This window comes from Ctenopharyngodon idella, chromosome 3 (genome assembly GCF_019924925.1).
Source record: "Ctenopharyngodon idella isolate HZGC_01 chromosome 3, HZGC01, whole genome shotgun sequence".
In the NCBI taxonomy this organism is placed as follows: Eukaryota; Metazoa; Chordata; class Actinopteri; order Cypriniformes; family Xenocyprididae; genus Ctenopharyngodon; species Ctenopharyngodon idella.
Genome location: NC_067222.1, coordinates 54,820,153 through 54,846,782, shown reverse-complemented (window position 1 = coordinate 54,846,782; position 26,630 = coordinate 54,820,153). Strand labels below are relative to the sequence as shown.

The 26,630-nt window shown below is 37.7% G+C and overlaps 1 protein-coding gene across 1 annotated transcript in view; it reads right to left on the bottom strand.

The window, feature by feature from the left end:
• LOC127507988 (ribonuclease inhibitor-like) overlaps positions 1-26,630 on the bottom strand; it is a 138,835-nt gene that overhangs the window by 80,011 nt on the left and 32,194 nt on the right. Inside the window, exons 2-4 of the mRNA XM_051885408.1 lie at positions 20,162-20,335; positions 5,668-5,841; positions 3,638-3,811 (exon numbers count right to left, since the gene is read on the bottom strand). Coding sequence (XP_051741368.1) covers positions 3,638-3,811; positions 5,668-5,841; positions 20,162-20,335 — 522 coding nt within the window. The remainder of the gene's footprint in view (positions 1-3,637; positions 3,812-5,667; positions 5,842-20,161; positions 20,336-26,630) is intronic.

Below are 26,630 nucleotides of genomic sequence, written 5' to 3'. Positions count from 1 at the left end.
GTAAGCAAGCAAGGACAATAGCGAAAAATGGCAGATGGGGCAATAATAACTGACATGATCCATGATCTCATGATATTTTTAGTGATATTTGTAAACTGTCTTTCTAAATGTTTCATTAGCATGTTGCTAATGTACTGTTAAATGTGGTTGAAGTTACCATTGTTTCTTACTGTATTCACAGAGACAAGAGCCGTCATTATTTTCATTATTAAACACTTGCAGTCTGTATAATTCACAACTTCATTCTTTATAAATCTCTCCAACAGTGTGTAATGTTAGCTTTAGCCACGGAGCACTATCAAACTCATTCAGAATCAAATGTAAACATCCAAATAAATACTATACTTACATAATCGGTTAGGCTGCATGACGAACACTTTGTAAAGATCCATTTTGAGGGTTATATTAGCTGTGTGAACTTTGTTTATGCAATGTATTATAGAGTTGCGAGCTTGGGGGTGGGGAGCGCGAGCATTTAAAGGGAACGCGCTCTGAATTGGCGGATTTATAATTATGCCCCAAAATAGGCAATTAAAAAACTGAATTAAAAAAAAAAATCTATGAGGTATTTTAAGCTGAAACTTCACAGACACATTCAGGGGACACCAGAGACTTATTACATCTTGTGAAAAAGCATTCTAGGGCAACTTTAATGTATGACTCATGAAGAACTACACCAGTAATTAATGATTACTGCATCAGCAACTAATAAAGAGTCTATATGATTAATAGATTAAGTAATATATGACTTCTTTTGAATTAAAAGTGTAATAATGTATTAACTCCTTGATAATATATTTTATTAACCAAAAGTGTTACAATTAACAAGTAAAGACAACAAGTAAAGTCATAACACAATGATACATTTGCAAACCATTTGTTAATGATTAATTAAAGCAGACAGCTGGAAGTTGAAGTACATGGTTTCAACCCATTGTGGTAATTAACACATTAACTTACACTTTTAGTTAATAAAATACGTTATTAAGGAATTAATACATTATGACACATTTAATTAACCTTAGCGCACATAAGCTTAGAATATTCTGACTGACTCCCCAGCATGAGTTTTTCAAAGTGACCCTTATTTAGAACGTATCATTTTGTTTCCATGGTGACGTGTCATTGCTTGTCACGTGACACACCGCAGCCACAATAGCTCTGAATAACTGATGATCAGCTTTTAGTTCATTTTTTCTTTTTTATTCAAAATATTAACTAATTTGTTGACTATAGCATGGAATATCTGTTATTCTGATTACAAATATGTGCAAGTGAATGTGTTTTGTTGATTAAACACCTTTATAATGATCGTGTTAGTTTAACTATATGCCATGTTAGTTTGCGCCACACAGAGAATCAGACCTGTTGGATTTACAACGCACAAATTCATCCACTTTGCCTGAAATAGTAACAAAAGTAAGTGAGCCGGTGAACTGGGAGAAGAATAGAGTAAACTTTAAAGTTACTTAAACAATGTGTATCTGATATGAATAAGACGTGTCATCTAATTATAATGGAAAGGACTGTTATTGCCACTTCCATAGACATCATTGTGTATACTACAAACTCTAAATGTATTGTTTTGTTACTACTCATGTAAATTTAAATGTCTGAAACCTAAAATAAACATTATGTGGTTAAAAAAAAAAACTTTGCATATTTGTAATATTATGAAAAAAGCACATTTGAATTTGGCAGTTGATCATGTGATGCACTAAACGTTTTAAATCACACCGGTGTGATCATACACTCCAGGGACCAGCCAAGACTGATCCGGTGTGACCACGTCAAAGGGTTAATAACAATTCATATATTACTTAATCTTAAGACTCTTTATCAGTAGCTGATGCAGTAATCATTAATTAATGGTTTAGTTCCTCATGAGTCGTACATTAAAACATGATTATCTGTGCATTAGTTAAGCATGAATTTATGCATATTAGTGCACCAGTATTGTAAAGTGTTACTGACACATCTAAAGAAACTTTGAAATGTCAGGTTTTAAATAATGTAAGTCAAATCGAAAATATATATTATATATGATATATATTCTATATTCTGTTTATTTAATCTGTTTGAAAAGAGAAAGATGTCAGTTGTTCACGTGTCAGCTCATTATCCGCTAATGCAGCTATGCCCACGGAAAGTGTGCACTATTCAAAGGCATATTCTGAAGCAATACATGCAAACAGAGTCAATGCCTGCATCAACTCGAAAGAAAAAAACACATCAAGTCAGATTCTATCCAGATGTACTATCCATCGTTTTGAGACGTGGTGAGGAATAATGCTGGAAGAATTTACCTCAGAGGAAGAGCATGACTGGTTTCAGTTTAACGGTTTCCAGCATTGATAATAACTGAAATCAGCATATTAGAATGATTTCTAAAGGATCATGGGACACTGAGGACTGGACACTCCAACGCAGCAGAATGCTAGAATGATTTTCACATAATTTTGTAGTAAAACAATTGTAGCCTACAATATTGATAACTCAAAAGTCTTGTGAACAGCTATTCAGTATGTGTGTTATGACCTTATTGCAGTGACATTTTTTTTTTCAAAAACTTACTAACCATGCATTATCTATTTTCTACGGTGACCGGGAGGGGACATGTTCGGTTCACTTAGTTTTGTCGTGGCCACAAGATATTAATTTGTGGGAACGTGATAATAAGTCGTGGCCACGTGATGTAAAGTCGTGGCCTCAAGATCATATGGTGAGGGAACAATATATTTTTCTCGTAGCCACGACTTCGTTATTTATTTGACTAGCCTATGTGAAGATGAGCGTCTGTTATAATTTGCAGCCCCTCCTGCCCTTGACAGCATTTGAATGAAGTTTGAATAATTTATTATTATTAATAGGTTATACATTAAAAAGAACATTAAATATTTAAACTACAAAAAAAAAAAAAAAAAAAATTATAAACTTTATTTGAATGCTGTCTGTTGGCAACATTGCGCGTGACAGTCTAATAGGCTATTTATAGCTTACATTGCGCGCAATGTTGACTATATAGACAACATTCAAATAATATTTGTATTAATATAATAATTTCTTAATTCCGCCATTATTTTATCATTCTTAATTAAAAATAAATATTATTATAGGCCTATCCATTTCTGATAATTCCAGGTTGCCATAGTCGCGCAGGTTGTTTACGCATTTAACTCGTGGCCATGAGAAATAGATGTCGTTCCCTCAACATAATGAAGTCGTGGCCATGAGAAAAATATGTTGTTCCCTCACCATATGATCTCGTGGCCACGACTTATTATCACATTCCCACAAATTAATATTATGTGACCACGACATATTATCACGTTCCCACGAGTTTATATGTCATGGCTATGACAAAACTAAGTGAACCGAACATGCCCCCTCCCGGTCACCTTAATTTTCTAATAAAAAACAAAAAACAAAAACATGTACGTCCATTTTGCTCACATATTACTGTAGCAGAGTTTGTGCAGAATACAGCAAAATTACATGTTGGCCAATAGCATGTTATAAGTAGCTGTAATAAGCACAAATGTCAGGGCATGTCAAAACATCTCATATCAACAGTCAGATCATCTACAAACACTATGACCGACTGACTGTAAGTGATCTCTTATATGTTCTTAAATACCTCAGTATCTGCAGTTGACAGTTTGGACTCTTCAGTCCATCAGAAAGAAGCTTCACTCCAGAATTCTGCAGGTCATTGTTACTCAGGTCCAGCTCTTTCAGGACAGAGTTTGAGGATTGTAGAACTGATGAAAAACTCTCACAAGACTGATCAGTGAGATTAGAGTGAGTAAGGCTGAAAGAGAGCAGAATACACCCATCAATAGTCAGATCATTTACAAACACTAGGACCGGCTGACTGTAAATCTCTTATATGTTCTTAACCCTCTGAGGTCTGAGGATTTTTGGGAAGTTTTGGAGAAGTTTTGACATGCCCTGACATTTGTGCTTTTTTCAGTTGTTCATAAACATATTAATGGAAAAAGTGTCATTACACTGTATTCAGCACAAACTAGGCTACAATAATATGTGAGGAACATGTATGTACATGTTTGTTTTTTTGAAGGAATAATGTTTATGCGTGGTTATTGAAAAAACAAAAAACTTAAGTCACTGAAAAAAGGCCAAAAAAATAATATTAAATCTGTGTTCACAAGACTTCTTGGTATTGGAGGTTGTAGACTAGAGTTTTTGCTTCAAAATGATGTAAAAATTATCCTGCCTACGTGTTCATATAAAACAATATATTAATTTAAATTTTGTAAGACACTTTTTGTCAAGAAACACAGTATGCGTGGAGGCGTGAATCTTCATGAATAATGCTGTTATTCACACCTGAGAAGACAAAAGATCCACATAATGACCTGCAAAAGGACCTGCATAATAATGACCCGCATAATAATGAGGCCTTTCAGTCAGGTAGGCTATGTGAAAAAACCCTCTGTGATCATGCTGATAACAGGATTAATGTCCACTCTTGCATGCACGTATTATTGCACATCATGTGAAGAAAATTTTGTATAGCCCTATGTTAAATTACAATACCAGTCAAAAGATTGGACACATTTTTTAAAAAGAAGTCTTAAGTCTCTAACCAAATAATGGTTTTCTATTTTAATATACTTTAAAATACAATGTATTTCTGTGATGCAAAGCGTCTGAACATTCCTACCTCTATGGCATTTCATATAGGCTACTATATTTGTTATATTATATAGCCTAAATGTTAATGTGCAGTTGACAAACTATACATCATTAAAAAGATCTAAGACTCAAGCTTCACATTTTGACCTCTGTTTTACTCTTAAAATCTTATATTGACCGCAATTTCTTAATATGCTTAAAAGCATGCACATTTGGAGAAATATTGATGGATTCTCATATGTTTATGCCAATTTTCTATACAGAGGAGTAATATTTATTCAATATTTATTGTCATTACTGTGAGCGCTGGATACTGTGTTTTCAATTCATATTTGCAGCCGAAGGGCGGTCTGTGCACATTTAGTCCACAAATGCCTCCTAAAGAAGAACAGGCACCATGTGACTTTCCAGGAACTAGCAGAGGCTTCCAGAGATCACTAACCATGGCTATAACATGCAGATAAACACTTTTGAAGATAATAAATACACGATTGCGACGATGTATGCATGTATTGCCTCAGAATTTGTGTCTGAATAACGCTCGCTCCATGGACGTGGCCGCATTAGCGGATAATGAGCTGAATCACGGACTTCTGACATGGCTCTCTTTTCATACAGATTACATAAACAGAATATTTGTTTTAGATTTGACTTACACGATTTAAAACCTGACATTTTAAAGTTTTTTTTAGACATAAGTCTAATTTTTTTGTGATTAGTATTCACTAAGTTACACTTCATTTTCTGAGAACTATCAGATTGGACTTCGTTCAGAGGGAGACAAGAGATCACGCATCATGTTAGTTTTCTTTATTTTGCAAAAAGCACAACATTTTGTTTTTACTCTGAGTGTACACAAATAAAAGATGATATTTCACAGATTCAAATGGTGTATAACTCTTAATTGTATGTGCAAAATTGACAGTATTTTTAGTCTCTTTCACAGTGGTAAGAAAAAAACCGAGGTGGTATCGCCGGCGATACCTCCGACTCCAGAGTGTTAAATACCTCAGTATCTGCAGTTGACAGTTTGGACTCTTCAGTCCATCAGAAAGAAGCTTCACTCCAGAATCCTGCAGGTCATTGTTACTCAGGTCCAGCTCTTTCAGGACAGAGTTTGATGACTGTAGAGCTGAAGACAAACTTTCACAGGACTGACCAGTGAGATTACACCCACATAGCCTGTGTAGAGAACAAAACAAACAGTGATATCAGTGTGATTATTAGGAAGGGTTTATAATCTGAACTGCATGTTTGTGCTAAATTCAGTGTAATGAGACTTTAGCCATTAAAATGTAATGTTACTCTTGAGGGTTAGGTTTATAACTCATTTGTGCATTTGAGCTCATTACTGCAGCAAATTGTACATGAATGCAACTGAGACAGTTCAACTCACTGACTCAATGATCCGGTCACAGCGGTTCTCAAGTTATCAACACACTGAATCTGTCCTAATAAAATGAGGCAAGAACCAGGAGTAATATGATCCGCGGGGCATGGTGTGCAGAGGATTTGACTGATGAAATGAAAATAAAGCTACTGTAATAATCAAATGCACAAGGAAAGGGAACATGTTTTAAATTGTTATTATGACATGAAACAGTTCATTGAAACAAATTGTTCATAAGAATAACTTAATTAAAACAGAAAATTTGGTTATTATTTCATTGGAAATAATTGTAATTGGAAAACTGCATAAAAAAAATACTATGGAAGTCAATGGTGGCCCAAAGCGTATTAAGTGTAATAATTCAGTGTATTAATTAGAAATAAACTGATTGTTATTAAAGCTGAAAAAAATTATTCAGTCCAGAGCAGTGAGTGATTCCCTCTTATCTTTTGTTGTTTGATTAACATTAATGACACAGACAGCAGCAGGTTTATTATATTAAGACCTAATACATAAATCTAATATAATGCTACTATTGTGCATTCCCAGTTTTGTGTACCATGTGTTTTTGTTATGTGGACTTTTAGGTTGCATTCTGCCCTGTTTCATTTGTAGTCCTTTTGTAGTTTTTTTTGTTCATTAGTTCCCTGATTGTTTCCAGGGTTGTTTTGTGAGCCTGTTAGCCCTCGTGTATTTAAACTGAAGGGGGTGGATTCTGGAATCTACTGCCGCTTCAATATATATCTTTTAAGTTATTAATTAACATTTATCTTTCTGTTAAATTATTTGAATGGCTTCTTCAACGTATGTTAAAGCATTTATTTTCCTTTTCAAACAATAGAAAATAATTTTGAATATTGTCTGTACCTCTCACTGAAAGAAAAGAACATGTTCTCCTTTGTACTGGTGGACAACTGGAGAACAGACAGACACCATGGACATCCAGTACCTAAATCCAGAGTCTCCTTGTCAGCATTGTGACAAATGGAGATACGCTTCTGACTATCTGTCTATGTGTGGAAGATTACCAAATTTGTCTATTTTTCTTAGCCAATCAGAATAATTCAACCTGAAGTAATGACGTAGTTTGTTGACTCTGTCAGAGTATAATTATTGTGGGAATGTGAATGTACGCAGAGCGGCCTGTGAACTCCTTGTGAGACTTAAAGAGTCCGCTTTAGGCCCCGCCCCACAGACTGAGAACCAGATTGATAGCCCTTACACTGAGATGCACAGGTTATTGAATGTTGCTGCTGCAATTACCCCTCAAACTTATACAGAAACCCCAGAGCTTCCTACCATGCAAGCAAAAACTAACACAGATCCCGAAGTCAGAAATCTCCATCTGACCCCCATGGAACTGAACGTGGTCACTTCCAGGGGGACTGTCTCAGCTGCTCCAGTCAGATGTTCTGACAATGTTGAGAGAAACAGAGTTGGGGGCTGCTTTTGAGCTCGGAGAGTGGACTAGACTCTCAGCCTCTGAGAAAATGATGAAGATTATGATTCAGCTATTGTGATTGAATCTGCCATAGCCGGATTGTCTTAAGTATACAGAGAACTGCTTATCAGTGGCTCTGTTCACATTCCAAACTGGGAATGCCTGCTTCAATGGTGTGCTGTATGCTGGAGCCATTTACAAGCTAACAAGGATCAAAATATAGGCAAAGTCTGCTGCTGTGGTTGAAGCTAAAACAAATACACAAGATGACATAGAATGTTACCAGTGTGGTAGGAAAGGGCATTTGACTCGTTCATGCTGTAAGCATCTGTTAAAATGCCACAAGTGTGGGAAACTTGGCCATATTAGCAAATATTGTAAACAAAGGAAAGAAAGAAACAAAAAAGAGACTTCCACTCTGTCTGAGAAGGAGCTTGTGAAACTGAGAAAGAAGAAGAGATAACAATAAGGTCATAAGATTGTAGTCTTAAGGAATTCCTTTTGAAGGAAATATCTATAATAAGTTTTATATTGAATGGACAAAAACAGGTTGATGTATACAGACAATAAATCTAAAACGTGAGTTACAAAGATATATAAAAAGTAAGTAGAGGTTGAAAATATGGATGATTGGATCTTCTGAAAGAATGTTTTACTTTATGGAAAAATCTTTGAACAGTCTCAAGTATGTTTTCTTGTGATGAGCACATACCTACTGTAGTGTAAATAACTAAAATGATGTAGGACCTCTAAGTTCTAAATATTTGGTTTTTGATGGTCAAAATGACAGAGGGTTTAAATGGCAAAAATGAGACTGCCAGTGTCACAAAGACCCTGATTGGAAGTTTGTAATTTCTAAATTCTCTGATATGTGTGTAAATGACAAATATAAACAAAGATGTTTATTTGAAAATGAATGTCAATTCTGACAAAGTCTTAAACTGGGCTAGAGTTAAAAGATGTAGGTAAAGTTTGATGTTACAAGTTTATGAAAATGCAGTGTACCAGTCCTGAATGCCTCAAGAGTTTCTCTCTCATTCAAAGTCAGCTAAAAGCTGCTATCTGAGCCTGTGTCATAAGTGATAACAAGCTATTTATAGTAAAAGCACAGTGTTTCAGTTGAAAATCATGGACACAGAGATGTTAAAAGAAATGATTGCCATAAAGAGGGCAATTAGTTGTTAAAAATGTTAAAGGAAAACTCAATGAGTATAAAGAGGTCTTTAAAATGGTAATACAGACCTTGATTGATAGAAGTGACTATTTCGATGAATTTACTCTATGACCAGTAACTTTTTTGTCTCATTCTGTCTCATGTGCAGGGCCGATGGCTCCGGTTACAGACGTAGCAGAACATTACACTGAATGGACAATTGTGATAACTAAATTCTCAACATTTTTATGTTGCTGCTTCGAAGATGTCTCATGGATTTTAGTGATTACATACTACTGTCATTAACCTGTCTCCATGTTTTAACACTATTAGGCAGTCCAATGGCTCTGGTAGCTCTTGAATGCAACTTCCCTAAGCTCCAGAAAACACCTGATTCAGGTGAAGAAAACTGTCAAAGATTTCATTATGGGAAAGCGCGGTTACCAGTGTGCACGAGGTGATTTCTCAATGACGGGTAAGATCCCCTTTGGCCAGACAGGGGACAACCTAAGGCAGGGGGTCACGCCGCCACTGGGCATCTACCCTGAAGGGAGATGTTTATGTGAGATAGGTATGAGAGTTGAGCGGATGTCTGTGAGGCCAGCAGCATCCTTAAGGGGGGGATGACCTGTGAGAAGGACAGCAGTCTGCCCCAAAAATGTTCCTCTATACCACTCACCAGAAACCGCATTCCTAGGATGGCTTGTTTTTCATTGTGACAAACAACTACGCCAGGGGACAAGACCCTGAGGAAAAGAAGATTATTGATAAAGAGCTGATGGGAATGAGCGTTCAAGAGCCGACTGAGACCATGAGGTGATTGTCCATAACTTCTGGGGAGACAATAGCAAAATTAATTAACATGATGTTGGTTGCTCTATTGGCAAGAACTGTATAGAAGTTTCAGATTCAGCAGTACTATGAATCCCTGAATCCGTGAGGATTTTGAACTAATGTGTCTATATTATAGTTCTTTTTTACTCCTGCAGGTCATTAGATATGCCATAGGATAATTCATAGACATGGTGGTGGTTAAAGATGAAGACTGCTTTTGCAGATTCAAGAGAAAGTTAAGTGCATTCAGCATTTAAACTAAAGATAACCTCAAAAATGGCTACTAGCATAACATATTTTAGATGGTGGTAATGGGTTTTATTTGAAAGTTAAACATTTACATTTTAACCTTTGTGAATGACCAAGGGTTCTATATAGTAATTTAATATGAAATTCTATCTAAGTTACAGACTTGTGAGGCTGTCGAAAAGATTAATTGTGCAGTGAGAGAGAGAGACTGCTGGGGTGGAGGAAAGGATGGAACTCTGTCTGTCATCAGCCTGCTAAAGCTTAAAACAATGGAGGTTAGAACCAAAATAACCCAGCTGACTTTTCTAAAAACAAATTATAGTGAAGAGACATGCTTTGAGACTAAATAAGAGTAAAACCTACAGGAAAAAAAATGTGAAGTTTAAATATATTTTTAGAATTAAAACCAAAAGCAAACCTTGACAATGAGCGGTTCATATTCATGTGTCTAGTGTGAGTGTGATGGTTGTTACAGCTATGGTTGTATACAAATGCACGACCAGGAAGATTAAGGAATAACAGTCTTTTAATAACTCCACAGGCAAGGAAATCCACAAACTGGCAAACAGGAAACAACCATACTAAACAGAGAACACAGGACTTAAATACACAGACAAACTAGGTGGGTAATTGAACACAGCTGAATGTGATGATAAAGGTGATCAGTTACTATGGTGACAGACTAGTGGCAGGAAATGGTGCAACACAGAAGTCCAAACAGGGTGAACGTGACAATGGTCGCTGAACTTTGTTTGGTATGTGTTAGTTTGGGGAGATATTCTGTCCTCAGTGTGTGTATATGTCATTAACCTCTGGAATGAGTGTTTTTTTCATTACAAATGAGTTAAGTGAAACTAAAAACTTTACAAAAGCTGATATTTCGGATTGAATCTGATGAAAAGACGATACAGAACATGGGAAGAGCATTAAGTGGATTGGTTATCCAGCTCTGTCTGCTAATGGTAATTATGACTTTTGTCATTTATGATGTTGATTTGAATTACTCTCTGGATTAGTATGTTTAAGAATATTTATATAAATTGGAATTGTGGAATTGAAGATTGCCGTCCATGGGTTAAAAACCCTTGTCTAAATTCAACTGAGGGTCTAAATTTAAACACTGTCTTTGTTTGATCAGAATGAGATACGTAAATGTTATAAGATTTGACGGCAAAGACAAAGTGACAAATTGATAAAGTCACTAGTAAATTATGCAGAGAAACCCCTCAAATTTATGGAAGGCCGGTGGGCAAACAAAGGGAGGAGTGAATATAACTGATAAAAGTTTTATTTTTCATCCATTAAATGGATGCATGACATTAGATGTCTAGAGAAATACAATTTATGTAATAAGGGTTGAAGGAGAAAGCAGCTATAAGGCTGTCTGTACAACCTAGGGGTTGAGATTTTAGTAAAATAATACTTTGGTTTCTGCAAAACAGTAGAGATAATAATGGGACTGAGACAATAATGATAATATATTTTTGGATCTACATACTAACAATTTGATGGGATAGAGTGACAAAATTATAAGCAGTTGAAATTATTGTGAAGAAAAAAAAAAGGATGTAAAACTGTTTCAAAAACAGCTTTAAAGAAATTGATAATGTCTTATAGTACCAATTTGAATAATTTCAGTGGCAAACCTAATGAGATAATAAGGATTCATTGCCAAAGAAGAGGGTTAAGATTTTGGACATTTAGCCTAAGCAGTTATAATTGACAAGACATGAGTTTAAAACTGACTTTAAAAGAAGTCTTAATTATTTGATTTCGAATGCTGTACTGTTGACATGGTCTCAGTACTGTGAAATGTTGTGAAAATTGAGTTTCAGATTAAAAATAATTAGGTATTGAGTATGATTAACAGTAATGTCATGATAAAGATATATCCCAGGCAAGACAAACAAGTTGTTACTATAATTGAATTTTTATGTTTTAATGCTTATTTCATTTTAATGAAATGTTTTAAGATTAACAAGTTTATGATTATTCATGTTCTTTTTTTTGTGGTCTATAATGTCTGTAAATGGATCTGTTGTAAAAAGAAATCTTAACAAAAGAGGGATAAAAGTACCAATTCTATGTTTTACTGAAAATGATAATTGAAATTATGTAAATTTTGTTTTCTTTTATTTCTATTTTTAAAAGTCTTTTAAAAAGAGAGATTTAAAAAATGTTCTGCAATTAAAGTGGTGCATGATGTCTATAGACTGTAAACTGAAGGATGATTTAAGAGACTTAAAATACTTAGATGTATTATGATGGGTCTTATTTGGAGTTAGACCACAATTTTGTTTTTAATCTTAAAAATTATCTATAAGGGGTATAGTGAGAGGAGTGGATTTATGAACCATCTCCTTGTATTATAAAATGAATTGGAAATTATAGTTTTCTAAAAACCAATGTGTATATATCCTGGTGTTTATGATTACAGGCAATGTCTGTATTTAGTATCTGAGGAGTGACTGAGGGTCTGACCCATGCCAGGAATGCAGTAACAGTGCTTACTCTTTTAGCCCGGCTTCCAGGGAATAAATATGCATTTGTTTTGTAATCAAGGAATTTGATGATAAACCAAATAACAAAGATCGATGTAAAGACAACCATGTGTAAGGACTGAAGGTCAATAATGCATGTGCAATGTGCTCTGTAGAATATTCTGTTCTAGTTAAGTCCTTTGAGGGAAAACCTATTGTCTATTTTATAAAATTGTAACCTGCCAGGGGAGCATAGGTCAGAAGCGGCCTAAATTGTTAGACCAGATGTGGTGTTTAGGACTCCACATTGGCCTTTAAGGGTGGACTGAAGGGGTGGTTTCTGGAATCCACTGCCACTTCAATGTATATCTTTTAAGTTATTAATCAACATTTATCTTTCTGTTAAATTATTTGAATGACTTCTTCAACGTATGTTAAAGCATTTATTTTCCTTTTCAAACACTAGAAAATAATTTTGAATATTGTCTGTACCTCTCACTGAGAGAAAAGAACATGTTATCAGTATGTTTTGGGAAAGTGTCCTGCTCAGAGTAGAGCTCAGATCAACTTCGGCCTTGAAGAAGCTGTGAATCATGTGTATCTGTGTATGTGCGCTAAGTGTTCTGTGCAGGTCCTTTGTACTGGTGGACAACTGGCACTCTGCTTGAGACCAGCAGACGCCATGTCATGACCCCAAAAGGACATCCAGTATCTAAATCCAGGGTCCCCTCGTCAGCATCCTGACGAATGGAGATAAGGCCTGTACACACCAGGACGAATATCGCATGCGTTTATCGCCAGCGTTTTTTGAGACATTTTTTGTGTTCATACCCAAGCGATTTTCACTGGCGATGTGCAGAGTGGACATGCACATTCACTCCCTGACTGTATGTGGCGCTTGTGCTTAACGGTAGTGCAAATAAACATATTTATGATATTAATAAAAAGTTAAAGAAGATAAAAATGCAGATATAAAATGGCACATGTGTATATTATATATATATATATATATATATATATATATATATGACATATGAGAGATGGTAGTCAAAAACAGTAGTGCAAATAAGTCACAATGACAGTAGTGCAAGTGAACGGTAGTGCAAATAAACATATTTATGAGATAGACATTCTCAACTATATTTCTTGAATGTAAAAGAAAAAAATAAACAGTAAAAATACAGAAATAATACACATCTATTGGTGTGGCCAAGATGTGGCAGAGCACCCATAGCGTGCATCTCAATCAGCTCTCCCTAGTTCAGTAGTCAGGGTACTGATCAGGGAGTCGGCCACATTCATTTACACGGTATACTGATACACGACCTAGGAAACTAGGGAGCTGGTTGAGACGCAGGGATAGTTTGTAGGGGTCTTCCTTGTCTACTTACTTTCTCTTCGTTGTCTTGGTATCAATGTGTGCTCGGCAAGACCGTTTTGTGCTTGAGCACCACCAAGTTGTGTTTTACTGTAACTTCAGCAGCTCTAGACACGTGAACAAAAGCACCACTCTCATTGGTCTGCCAGTTTTTAACACGGCGCGTCAAACCAAAAAAACGAACCCGAGGCGTTTTTTAAAAAAATGACGCTTTTATGCCTCGCGTTTTTCGCGTCGGTGTGCACACTCACATTGGCGCCCTTTGTTTAGTCACGAGGCATTAAACGTCGGCGATAATCACGCGCGATATTTGTCCCGGTGTGTACAGGCCTATGCACTTCTTACTATCTGTCCATGTGTGGAATATTACCAAATTTGTCTATTTTTCTTAGCTAATTAGAATCATTCAACCTGAAGTAATGACGTAGTTAGTTGACTCTGTCAGAGTATAATTATTGTGGGAATGTGAATGTACGCAGAGCGGCCTACGAACTCCTTGTGAGACTTGAAGCTGGTCTTTAACAGTTTTTTTTTTTTTTTTTTTTTGTATTCTTGGTCAGGTCATGTCCTTGTATGGGTGTTTTTGTTGGTGATCTCAGTTCTGCTCCTGGTGTTCAGTTTCACTTGTTGTGTTTCCTGGTGCTTTTGTTTTGTTTTTGGCTCTTATTTTTAATAAATCTCACTCTGCATTTGGATCCAGCTCTCCCTCGTTTCTGAGTTTATAGTTACACATCAGATTTACCCTCTTTGTGTACACTTAAGACATAACCAACTATGTTTATATGAATATTCCCCAAGAGCGCAATATAACACTAAAGAGAACTGAATTTCAGATTGCATGTGTCTGAGACAGGAGTCTTTTTGTGAAAACTGAAATCAGGTTTTCTGCCTTGTGTGCTTGGAGAAAACATCTCAGGTTACGTATGTAACCATAGTTCCCTGAGAACAGGGAACGAGACTCTGAGTTCAATCACGCATTGGGGAACGTCACACGTGAGCTGATGTCTGAAAGCCAAGTATCAAAAAACTCCAAGCATATTGGCCGGCGACAGCCTATGACATCATCATAGCGTGACCCGGAAGTATATAAGGAGCGGCTAGAGAACCAGTCAGTGTCTTTTCGTCTTGAGGGACTGTTCAGCAGGCAGCCCTGAAGCATGGCAGGGCAACGCAGAGTCTCGTTCCCTGTTCTCAGGGAACTATGGTTACATACGTAACCTGAGAGGTTCCCTTTCGTCTTCAACTTCAACTCTGCGTTCAGTCACACATTGGGGAACGATATACCCACGCCGCCATGCTGAAGGAGAGTGCATGCCAAAAGATGGCTAGACAAACGTCAACCAGTTTCGAATGAAACGCCAGATAGCAACTCACCCTTGGGTCGCACAAAGGCTGTCAGTGACAGCATTTCCTACGGCCAACAGCCCAAGCTAAGCCTCAATGAGGCCTTCCGTAGAAAGTCCGCTAAAGGCATCTGGGGCCAACTTTTCTGAGGAAAAGTGGTCCCTTAAAAGGGAATGTGGACAGAGAACCGAAAGGAGGGGAACGAAGTCCCCCCCAGTGCCACCAGGGAGGCCGACCTGGTCTGATGTAGGACAAACATAGTTTTGGCCAATCCTGTCTGAATACAGAATCTCCATAACGCATTCTTCAGAGAAGAGAGCAGGTAAGAGCGACTGCAAGAAGGGCAGTAAGCAACTCAAACCCACGCGTAAAGATGGGCATCCTGGAGAGCAGAACTCAGCTGAGTGCTATGAACCCTCGTATTGAGGAGAGTATAATCCACTCATCCTAGGACCTACTCAGCGCTTGATTATTTGCACTGAGGAGGCTGTGCGCTAGAAACCCTGATACAGGGGAGCACAAACCAGACTAGGGCTGAACCTCAGGAGGAGGCCTCATGGAGGCCTACAACCCATGATCAGCTTAGGGAGCTAAGCACTATTACACAGACAACCCTAGCAGGGAAGTACAAAGCTCAACCTAACAGGTAGACCATACTGTGGGCACATAATCATGGAGGCCAGAAAGGGGCCTACATCATGATAATAGCTTTATATGGAGCATGACTCACAAACAAAAAGCATTTCGTCATATTAGAAGGACATTCAATGGTTGCCTGTGAGGGCCACCTTGAACACCTGTCTTGCTAGGAGCAGGACATATTGCCCACATGACAATCCACCTAACACAATCCAACGAGCAGTGTACTCGGTAAAAGAACCTTTTTACGCTTTAAAGCAAGAGGAGTACAACATATGCCAGCACGCACTAAGGAAGGCCTTTGAGGGGCCTATGACCTCAGCAGACACGTGGCATCAGCCCGTGGCAGTGTTTAACCCTTTAAGACCGGATGGAGCGTCGGCGCTCCCATTTGCGTGTCTCTCTTTAAGAGCCAATAAACATAGAATCCATATAGGTAGCACAAAAATTCTTTTTGCATACAAAACCAGAGACTTTAAACTTTCATATCAAGCCTCCAACATGCTTCTGTTGCATTGTTTTCACCCTCTAATGAGTCTGAGTATTATGCGTATATATGCGTTATAACAAAAACAGCACAGCCGCTAACGGAATACAAATATGTATATTTCACGTGCTCATAACTTCATGAAAAAATGCACAGATCATAGAAAATAGCACATCAATATTTAAAGCAGATTCTCACGATTAAAATGAATCCCAAATCCACATAATATATTGCGTTTATCACAAGATATTACTCACAGAATGATTTAACATACTTGGCTAAAACATGTCTCATCTTTCCGGGATGCAGTGTGTATCCAATGATCCCGGACCCATCCATGCTAGTTTTCCAACGTGGAATGACACAAAATAGAAATCATTTTAAAGCTTAGAATCTCATCTTTTTAATGCATCTAACCATTTTGAAAAACTCCTAAAGAGTGCTGAGAAGTGCCTCTAAACCGGAGTTTACCCCCCGTGGGCGCCACCTGGCTGCGGAAAAAATGAATAACAATTTATTAAACTATACTTAATGCTATTACCACGAAATTTTAACCAGATGCAGCTCACATGTAAGAGAGCATCACCAAAAAATAATTTTTATCCAATCTTATTGCATTCCTGAGTTATTCCATGTCAAATAAAAAAAAAAAAAAATTTAAAAAAATTATATATTTTTTTTGTCTTTTATCAGCTGTTTCTCAGCATGAAAATGTCCAAATGTAATGTAAAAAGGAGGCCTCATGGGGCCTCCAAGTTCAGCAACAAGTGGCGTTCAGCACTGTTGTCCATAAACTGTGCCAACATGCTAAAAGGAGGCCTTATTAGGGCCTACCCTAGTAAACACGTGGCATCAACCAGTCCAAGACCATATCAACCATCAGGCCATGCATTTGTAACGCCTCCTTCAGGTCACCAGGACACCACGGCTGAATGGACACCCAGGTGAGTTAAACAAGAGGAAACGTGGACCAGTACCTCTAGGTTCATAAGGAGCAGTAGTGAGAGATTGAAAGAACAGACAGCCAACAAAGGTAAGTTCAAATTATATTGGAAAATTTTTATCAAGGTAAATGATAAATGAAATGAATTAACAAATTTTTTCTCTTTCAGGTAAAAGCAGAAACAATGAAAAGATTGATGATCAACAAAATAACAATGAAATTACTGATTAACAATAAATGCAAGAAAAATAAATAAACTGGGCTCTGGGTTTGCTTTCTTATTAGAATGATCTGTTATTTATCCTTCTTTAATCTCTTTTTCTTTTAGGACTTATTCCTTTTAAATCTTTTTGAAATCAAGGTTGTAGTATATTTCTTGTTTAATATTTTTAGTATTAGTATAGTTTGGTATATTTAGTATTGCTAATTTAATTTTCTTTTTACCGATTCATCTTTTTGTGTTCTAATTATTTTTTTAAACCGTTTTAGATTTTAGGTTCCTTAACTGAAACCTACACTGGTCTATTTCAATTTTTTAAATACTCTGCAGCTTTAAATTTGAATGTGATCTTCAAATCGACAATTTCAAAAAAACAGTTCAACTGTTAATGTGTAAACAGTTCAAACACCAATAAATTCAGTAATGTATTTTCAAATACCAGTCTCTGAATTCAAAAGGAAATGCAATCGTCCATAACCGAATGAGACGTTAGATGCAATAATCCAGGGCTTCTTCTGTCGTATTGAACAGAATAGCACATACAAGAAGAGAAGAGAGTTCGACGTCTGTTCACTCACAATTTTTTTCCTCCGTCCGGGGAAAACTAGCAGTGAATCCACTGAAATCGTTCAACGATTTCATTGTAATCAAGATTCGCTGGGAGGCTCGCCATGTTCCATGCGGTGATAAGCTCAGTCTGTGTCATCGCCGTGTTCACGTTAAAAAACACTCAAAAATAACTCAAGGAACAAAATAAAGTTCAGTTCAAAGGAAAATCAATGTCTTTCTAGACGTTTTGTCTGGTTTCCGTTTACAATTACTAATATTTTCAGTCAGAATGATCTCTGCGATCTTTCTGTTTGCATCTCCTCTCTCTCTCTCCTGATAGGTCGGCAGTGAACTCCACCTTACATTCTCTTAAAGGTAACGTAACATTCAACCATGTACATTTCTTACATTCTCAACATAATAACAAAATAACAAGAAAAATAACAAGAAAAAGAAATCACTCTTCTTGATCATTTATGAGAAGTTTTAACTTTGCATTTATGAATTTAGATATTAATTCACCCCTTTTTTTTTTTTTTTTTTTAGTAACCCCTCTGGCTTACCATTTTTTTCTTAATCTTATTTCTATTTGTAATCACTCTGGGTTACACCTTCAGTGGAAAACCTTTCACGCACTACTGAGAGAAGGAATGCATTTTACGCCGCCATACTCCACGAGAGGCCTGCTTAAAGCCTACTCAACAGAGGTGGGGTGTGGCCGATGGTGGTATGGGTTCTCGGATTCCCATGCATCCTGCCAACAAGTCAGCTAAAAAAGGAGGCCTTGTGGGGCCTACAATCTCAGCAACAAGTGGCGTTCACCCTGTTTGCAGAATAAAACACAAACTGTGCCAACATGTGAACTAGAAAGGAGGCCTGTTGGGGCCTACTGTTCCAATGACACGTGGCTTCAGCTCATGAAATAAAGGGAACCAAGCTACAGGGGACCAGCTCTAACACAACAATAGCTGTGGGAAGCTAACTGTAACCTGAGCTAGGCTACACATTCCAACAGGCAATGTACCCTAAATCATATGTGACTAAAGGGAACCAAACAATGTCAACATGGTCTAAGGGAGGCCTATATGGCCTACTACCTCAAACGGACACGTAGCAAAAGCCTGTGGCAGTGTAAACTATGTGAGCAAACTATGATCAACTAACAGCACTTGTTAGAAATACAGTTGCTAACTAGAAGGAGGCTAATTAACCATAAGAGCCTACAATCAAAGTTATATGCAATATAGCTGTTAACACGACCATAAAAGGGAGCTAATAGAAACCAGCTTTCCTCAAAAAGTGGTTCTATACTACCATGAGTATGCAATCCAACAGGTGATGCACTCAGTGACACAAATAAACCTCAGCTGGGGAATATAATAGTCACCAATCTCTCCAATAGAGGCTAACATCAAAGAGCCTGCTACTATGAGAACAGGTGCTAACCTGTGGCAGCACAAGTAAGCTCACATATATATGTAGGGCAAAAGTCTAGAACTCAAAGCAAACATAATGCTTTGACATACATGCTGTTTCAAATGAGGAAAAACATTTTCTCCACACAGATTCTCAAATCTGTACTAAGACCTAGAGGATGAAGGCTAAAAGCTAGCACCATAAACTCAAACTTGATTAAGAAATCAAGTGGCTCAGAGGAAAAACATTTTTCATAGCATGAAAAGTTCTAGAAAGTGGGGCCTAGCACCTGAGAAAAACAGCATCAGGGAGTCTAAAAACAGTCTACAACATTAGCTGTTAATCTCACCAATTGCACCTACATAAACAAGGGGACAATGGGAATACGGCTTAACAACTCCCTCGGGAGGAGGCCAGAACTAGGAACTATACCACCTGACAAGGGATAGTATACATAGGGTTAACATATAACACACCTAACCTAGCTCTAGCCTGGCCACTAAGCTACGGGCCTTCTTACAGGGCCACAAGCCGAGTGAAGCCTGGGCTTCACCTCCAAATCTCATGGATAAGAGAAAGAAAGCGAAGCTCACAAGCAAACAATGTCAGGCGGCCGATTAAGGCCGACCTAAACATACATACTAACTGAAGTGATGAGTGCTAACTCAAACGACTCTAGAAAACAGCAGATGAGAAGCTACTCTAAACAACAGGTGGCTAAGAGGCAACCATTTTGTGGCCTGCACAATATGTTTCGTTCTAGCCAACCTATCAACTTCAGTTTGCCCAAAACCCCTTACTTTTTATTTTCCATAAAATATATACAAGAGGTGAAAGAAGAAGAGAAGAGGGTAGATAAAAATCGCCCTTATGTAGCTGGGGATCGATTAAAAACGCAGCAGTGTTTACAATCGATCACCCATCTCACTCTTTGTCCACATTTTTTAATACAGAAAATGAGTGAATGTGAATGTCAAACCTCAGTATGTTCAGATTACAGTTTGAACTCTTCAGTCCATCAGAAAGCATCATCACTCCTGAATTCTTCAGGTGATTGTTGCTCAGGTTCAGCTCTCTCAGATGGGAGTTTGATGATTGTAGAACTGAAGATACAGTTTCACAGCAAGTTTCATCAAGACCACAGCCGTCAAATCTGACAAAACAGAATGTTTAACCAGATTATTTTCGGATGTTCAATGTTTATCAATAGCACATTGTACCCTTCATAATCAGGACAGACAGATATTTTATTATTCAGTATTTTTACATTTAGTTGTTTAGTGATGGAACAAAACCTTTAATTAAACAGCCATCAGTAAAATTACTCACAGGGCTTTTCTGCAACATTTCACAGCTGGAACGAGTCTCTTGTAGTTTGAAGATGATGTGAACCTCTTTGGGTTGAACTCATCCAGCACCTTCTCTGACATCAGCAGTATGTAGGTCAGCACTGTGCACATTGAAGATGAGAGTTTCCTTCCTAGATGTTCATCTGAACTGAGGTATCTCTGGATTTCCTCATATAATGAATGGTCCTTGAGCTCAAGTAAGCAGTAGAATAAGTTTACTGAAGCTTCATCTGAGATCTTCTTGTTTTGTACTTGTTTAATGTATTTAGTTGTTTGTGTGATGCTCTCTGTAGTGTCTTCAGTGTGTGTGAAGAGGCCTTTGAGCAGGTTTTGACTGGATTCCAGTGAAATTCCCATCAGAAACCGCAGGAACAAGTCCAGATGTCCTCTCTCACTCTTCATGGCTTTAACAACAGCCTTCTTTAGTAGCTCCTGCAATGTGATGTTTTCTTTAGGCTTCTCAAAGAAAAACTGAAGCTCCTGCATGTTCTTGTTCAGGTAACAGAGGAACACATGCACTGCAGCGAGAAACTCTTGAACACTCAGATGCACAAAGCAGAAGACCTTTTTTTCATGAAGTCCATCTTCCTTCTTAAAGATCTCGGCAATCATTCCTGTGAACTCAGTGTCTTTACTCACATCAATACCACATGCTTCCAGGTCTTCCTCATAGAACACAATGTTTTCCTTCTTCAGCTGTTCAAACGCTAGCTTGGCTAACTTCAAAATCATTTCTCTATTTGAATGTAAGAGCTTTGCACATTCTCTTTCTTCTTGTTCATCATACTTCTGGTTCTTCATGTCTGTCTGTATCAGTAGGAAGTGACTGTACATTTCAGTGAGTGTTGTGCTGATGTTCTCAGTGTTGTTCTTAAGAATATTCAGAAGTACTGTGGCTGTGATCCAGCAGAACACAGGAATGTGACACATGATGTAGAGACTACGAGACGTCTTAATGTGTGAGATGATTCTAGAGGCCTGAGTCTCATCCGTGATTCTCTTTCTAAAGTACTCCTCCTTCTGTTGGTCAGTGAATCCTCGTACCTCTGTGAACAAACCCACATACTCAGGAGGGATCTTATTGGCTGCTGCTGGTCGTGAGGTCACCCAGATGAGAGCTGATGGAAGCAGAATCCCTTTGACCAGACTTGTGAACAGCACGTCTACAGATGATCTTTTCTCAGCAGAGTTCAATGATCTACTTTTAAAATTCAAAGGCAGTTGACTCTCATCAAGTCCATCAAATATAAATGCTATCTTGAATTCCTTATATAATTTTGATTTCTCCATGTCCTTCAGTTCAGGATAAAATTCCAGCAGAAGCTCATGGAGACTGAAATCTTCATTTGTCATCAAGTTAATCTCTCGGAATGGAAGCAGGAATACACAGTCAATAAAATCATTGGCTTTTCCTTCTGCCCAGTCCAGGATGAACTTGTGCACAGAGACAGTTTTTCCAACGCCAGCAACTCCCTTGGTCAGCACAATCTTTTTCTGTTTTTTACCTCTTAGTAATGTAAATATATCATTGCATTTGATTGGTTTGTCCTGTGTTTTTTTGTTACTGAAAGCATCATCAATCTTTATAATCTCATGTTCCTGATTGACATCTTTCATATCTCCCTCTGTGATGAACAGTTCTGTGTAAACATCATTAAGATGTGCTTCATTTTCTTTCTTGCCCTCAAATACATGCTCTGCTTTCTCCTTCATGTTGGTTTTGTGAGTTCCCAAGAATTTTTTCAGATTCAAATCCACTGTTATAAAAGATTTGTGTAAGTAAATACAACATATTTCATTAAAAAAAGCTTTCACATCAGCATGATCTGATCAGAATTCATTCAACATATAGTAATTAAATTACTGTTGAAAGTATTACAGCTCAAAGGGCTCAGATCTTTCATGGTCATTGGCAGTCACATCCTGTGGATGTGGACATTCTGAGCATTATTTCACTTATCAAGCTATTAACTGACAGTTAATAAGCAGTGTGTTTCAGTAAGCACAGCTGTAGTGATAGTACCGTTTCCTGCAGTGTTGTAGATGTTCACTGGGGCTGTGAAGGTGTTTCCAGTGAGTACAGGAGCATTTACAGCTGCTCCCGTCTGAGCATTCAGATCAACACTGGCTCCAGTGTGAGCGCTGCTGCTCATCGGGACTGGAATAGAGACAGAGATTAATTACATTTCCTAAATGACAACCTTAAAGGGTCATGAACCCTTTAAAGTTGGTTGAGAGAACAACCAATGAAACACAGACCTACAACACACTCATTATACAGAGGCTACAGAAGGGCCAGGGTGGCAATGGCCCACTCAGATTGATGGCTGGTCCACCCAATGAAATGAGACAAAATATTTTTTGTGGGTAAGGAGAGAAAAATCACGCATGCATGACAATAATAACACCTCAAATACAGCTCAAAAACACAAATCAAGTTTCAGAAATAAATAATTATTTTAGTGTGAAAACGTGTCTTAGATATAAATAGCCTAAGTGCAACAGCCAATCAATAGACTATTAGTACTGTTTTAACCAATCACGGATTGTTGGGGGGAGGGGAAGATGAGTTTACATTTGCTTGTGAAATAAACCAATATTCAACACACACGAGGCAAGCATGTCGAAACAGATATCTTTGATGAAATATTTTTAAAAACCAAGAATAGAGCCTGAAACTACACTTGATGATGACCAGCAGCCCACAACGACATCTCTCCTGTCCAATAGCACCTCGTCTCAACCGGGACCCGTCCTCCAGAAAAGCAACTCACCGGCTGATTTATCCACACTTGATGAACCACCTGTTCAGCTCCATTTACGCTAGTTTCTGCGCACAACAAAAAACGGCAAGTCCACTTGCTTCCAAGTGGTACACAAAGTTCCCTTTTCTAGTGTACAGCATAAAAAACAATGCAGTGTACTGCAAGATGTTTGAGGGCGTGATTAAAGGGATAGTTCACCCAAAAATGAAAATTCTATCATCATTTACTCATCCTCAAGTTGTTTGGAAGATATTTTGAAGAAAGTTTGTAACCAGGCCACTTTGGGGCATCATTGACTTCCATAGTAGGAAAAAAACTACTATGGAAGTCAATGGTGCCCCAAAACTGTTCAGTTTCCCACATTCTTCAAAATATCTTCCTTTGTGTTCAACAGAACAAAGACAATTATACATATTTTGAACAACTTGAGAGTGAGTAAATGATGATAGAATTTTCATTTTTGGGTGAACTATCCTTTTACCGAGGGATACAGAGATTGGAAACATCACACAGGCCTGTGAGTGGCACCAAGGGAGTAAGCAACATCTGATCACTCTCGAAAAGAATAATGGCTATAGAGCCTGTCATAAATCTGGCCGTGGCACGGTAGTCAACCAGATGAATCACAATGCAATGAATTTGTCATTTGTACAGTGAAATCAGGAACATTTAAAGGTGATTTTGGACATCGTGTTGTTTTGTGCCAAACAAGACATACCACTACGTGACCACAGAGAGAGTGATGATGCTTTGAACCAAGGCAACTTTTTACAACTGTTTAAGTTCATTTCCAGTTATCCCGAAATAAAGGCACGGCTTGAGGAGATGCCTAAAAACACCACTTTAATGAGCTCTGATATGAAGAACGATTTGCTGGAGCTAGCCGCTTCTTTACTAGTGCAGAAGATAAAGGCAGAATTGAATGAAACGCCAGACACTTACTTCGCGCTGATCACTGATGAGTACAAAGATGAGTCAAAACAAGAGCTGACTGCAGTGTGTATCCGGTATGTTCACCGGGGAATGCTGAAGGAAAGAGCCGTTGGTTTTGTGGCCACTGTAGACATGACTACAGCTGGCATCTCAAAAAAGATTCTGGAAGTGATTGAACGACTACAGCTGGACCCTTCTCTTTGTGTAGGCTTCAGCTGAGTGCAGTGACTTTGCCACAAAAGGACTGCAAAGCCCAACACTGTGTTTTGGACTGTATCCAGCTTGTTGATGGCTTAAAAGATGCGTTTTCTGTCTTCAGAGATAATTCACAGTGCGACTTTGAGAAAGTTTTGAAACTCACAGATGAGTTAATGATTAAACATGAAATCAAAAACTTGGATGTAACCATCTCCCGACAAAGGAAGTTGCCTGCCAGGCTCAGTGACTCAGTGGTTGTGTCAAATTTTGGAAGAAATTATGTGAGGAACGTTGATGACCGACAGCGCTTATGGAATGAGATACTGGACTAACAGCTGACCAAGCTAAGGAGCCATTTTCACGATTATCAGTATGGAATAATGAAAGCAGCTGCAGCCTGTCAACCACAGTCCGGGACATTTGCTGACAAAGACTTGCTTGAATCACCAAGTCAGCATTATGGGATAAAAATCGAGGATGCTGAGCTGACTGTGTTTATGCATCATATGCATAGGACAGCTGAGGGAGGACAGACATTCCAATCACTAATGTAGTCATAGACAGATGCCCTTCTGATATTTTTCCGAACATGAATAAACTCGTAAGAATAATTATCTACCTCCCCATGACTTCATGTAGTGTAGAGCGCCTATTCTCCACCACTGGCAGGATCAAAACATCTTTTCGATTATCCATTGCAACCGCTCACCTAAAGCACCTCGCCATCCTTTCTCTTGAGTGTGAGATTACAGAGTAATTAGATTACGATGAAATCATTGCGATTTACAGCGCAAAGCCAAGACGTCTACGTCTTGTTCTTTAAGATGATTTGTTTGGGCTTCAAACACAATCAAATTAGTAAGTAAATGGATTTTATTTCATAATTTGAGTCTTTATTTGTGTTAGAAATTGCTTTTAATAATATTGTGTTAGTTTGTCGTTTTAAAAGTCAGTTTTGGGATCTTCAGTGGATGTATATTTTTTTTAATTCAAAATGGATAATGTGCTGGCTCGTATTCATGTTTATGATCGTATGCACGCAGCCTGATTCTCTCTCTCTCCCTCTCTATCTCTCTCTCTCAGATGTTGGTCTGCTCCTTGCCACAATGTGAAGATTTTACCCAACACACAGATTATCTTTGTTTCTTGTTCTGTTATTGTTCTCTTCATTATTTATTTTATTAATGAATGAATTTTGTTGTATTCATGAAACTCTTGGCTAACAATAAATCACATTCAACTAATCTTAATTGTGAAATTATTTTTATCGCATATTGTAAAAAATGTAATTTGAGAGTAGGCTTTGAAGGTCCACCCTGTTTCACAAATGTCCACTTAATACATGAGCACGGAGAAAAATGACAACAAACTCACAAGCACAAGGGAGAAATGCGGAACAATATTTAAAAGGGCTAATAATTAGGGTTGCCAACTTCTGGAAAGGAAAATAAGGGACAATCGTGGTTCTTTATTGGAAAATAAGGGACACTCAAAATATTTGTTCTGTACCACACAGTGTATGTCATTTCAGTATCTGCAGTTAAGTATGTGTATAAAAGATGTATAAAAGGTTCTCAGACATAAACACATTTGGGTAATTTCGTGTCAAAATCAACCAAATTTCAGAAATTTTCCATGCTTAATTTTTTTTTTTTTTCTGAAGAAAGACAAACCAAGAAGAAAGCCAAAATATTAAATGTAATGGATGTATATTTACTGAGTAATCCAATATTTAGAATCAGAATATTTAGAATATTCCTATATTTAGAATCAGAATTACAATTTTCACCTGAGATTTGGAGTCAGATTACAAGGGGGTAAAATGACTTTTGTATAAACGGCTTGCGTCAGTGGCCCCTTTAAGACTTGTTGCCCATTTAAGAAGCGACGCAGCAAAGTGTTGTGTGGAGAAAAATGCGAGCCGATTCAAGTTGGAGTGTTATATGTGTGCGTGCATCTTATAAAGTGAGTTGGGGGAGAGCGCGAGATTTAAAGGGGCCGCACGCTGAATCGGTGCATAGTTAATGATGCCCCAAAATAGGTTATTTTGAGCTGAAACTTCACAGACACATTCAGGGGACACCTTAGACTTATATTACATCTTGTGAAAGAACGTTCTAGGGCACCTTTAATGTAAGCGTGTTTAACTAGCGATTGGTACATGCACATGCATATTTACATCTGTCGTCAGATTATACGATCT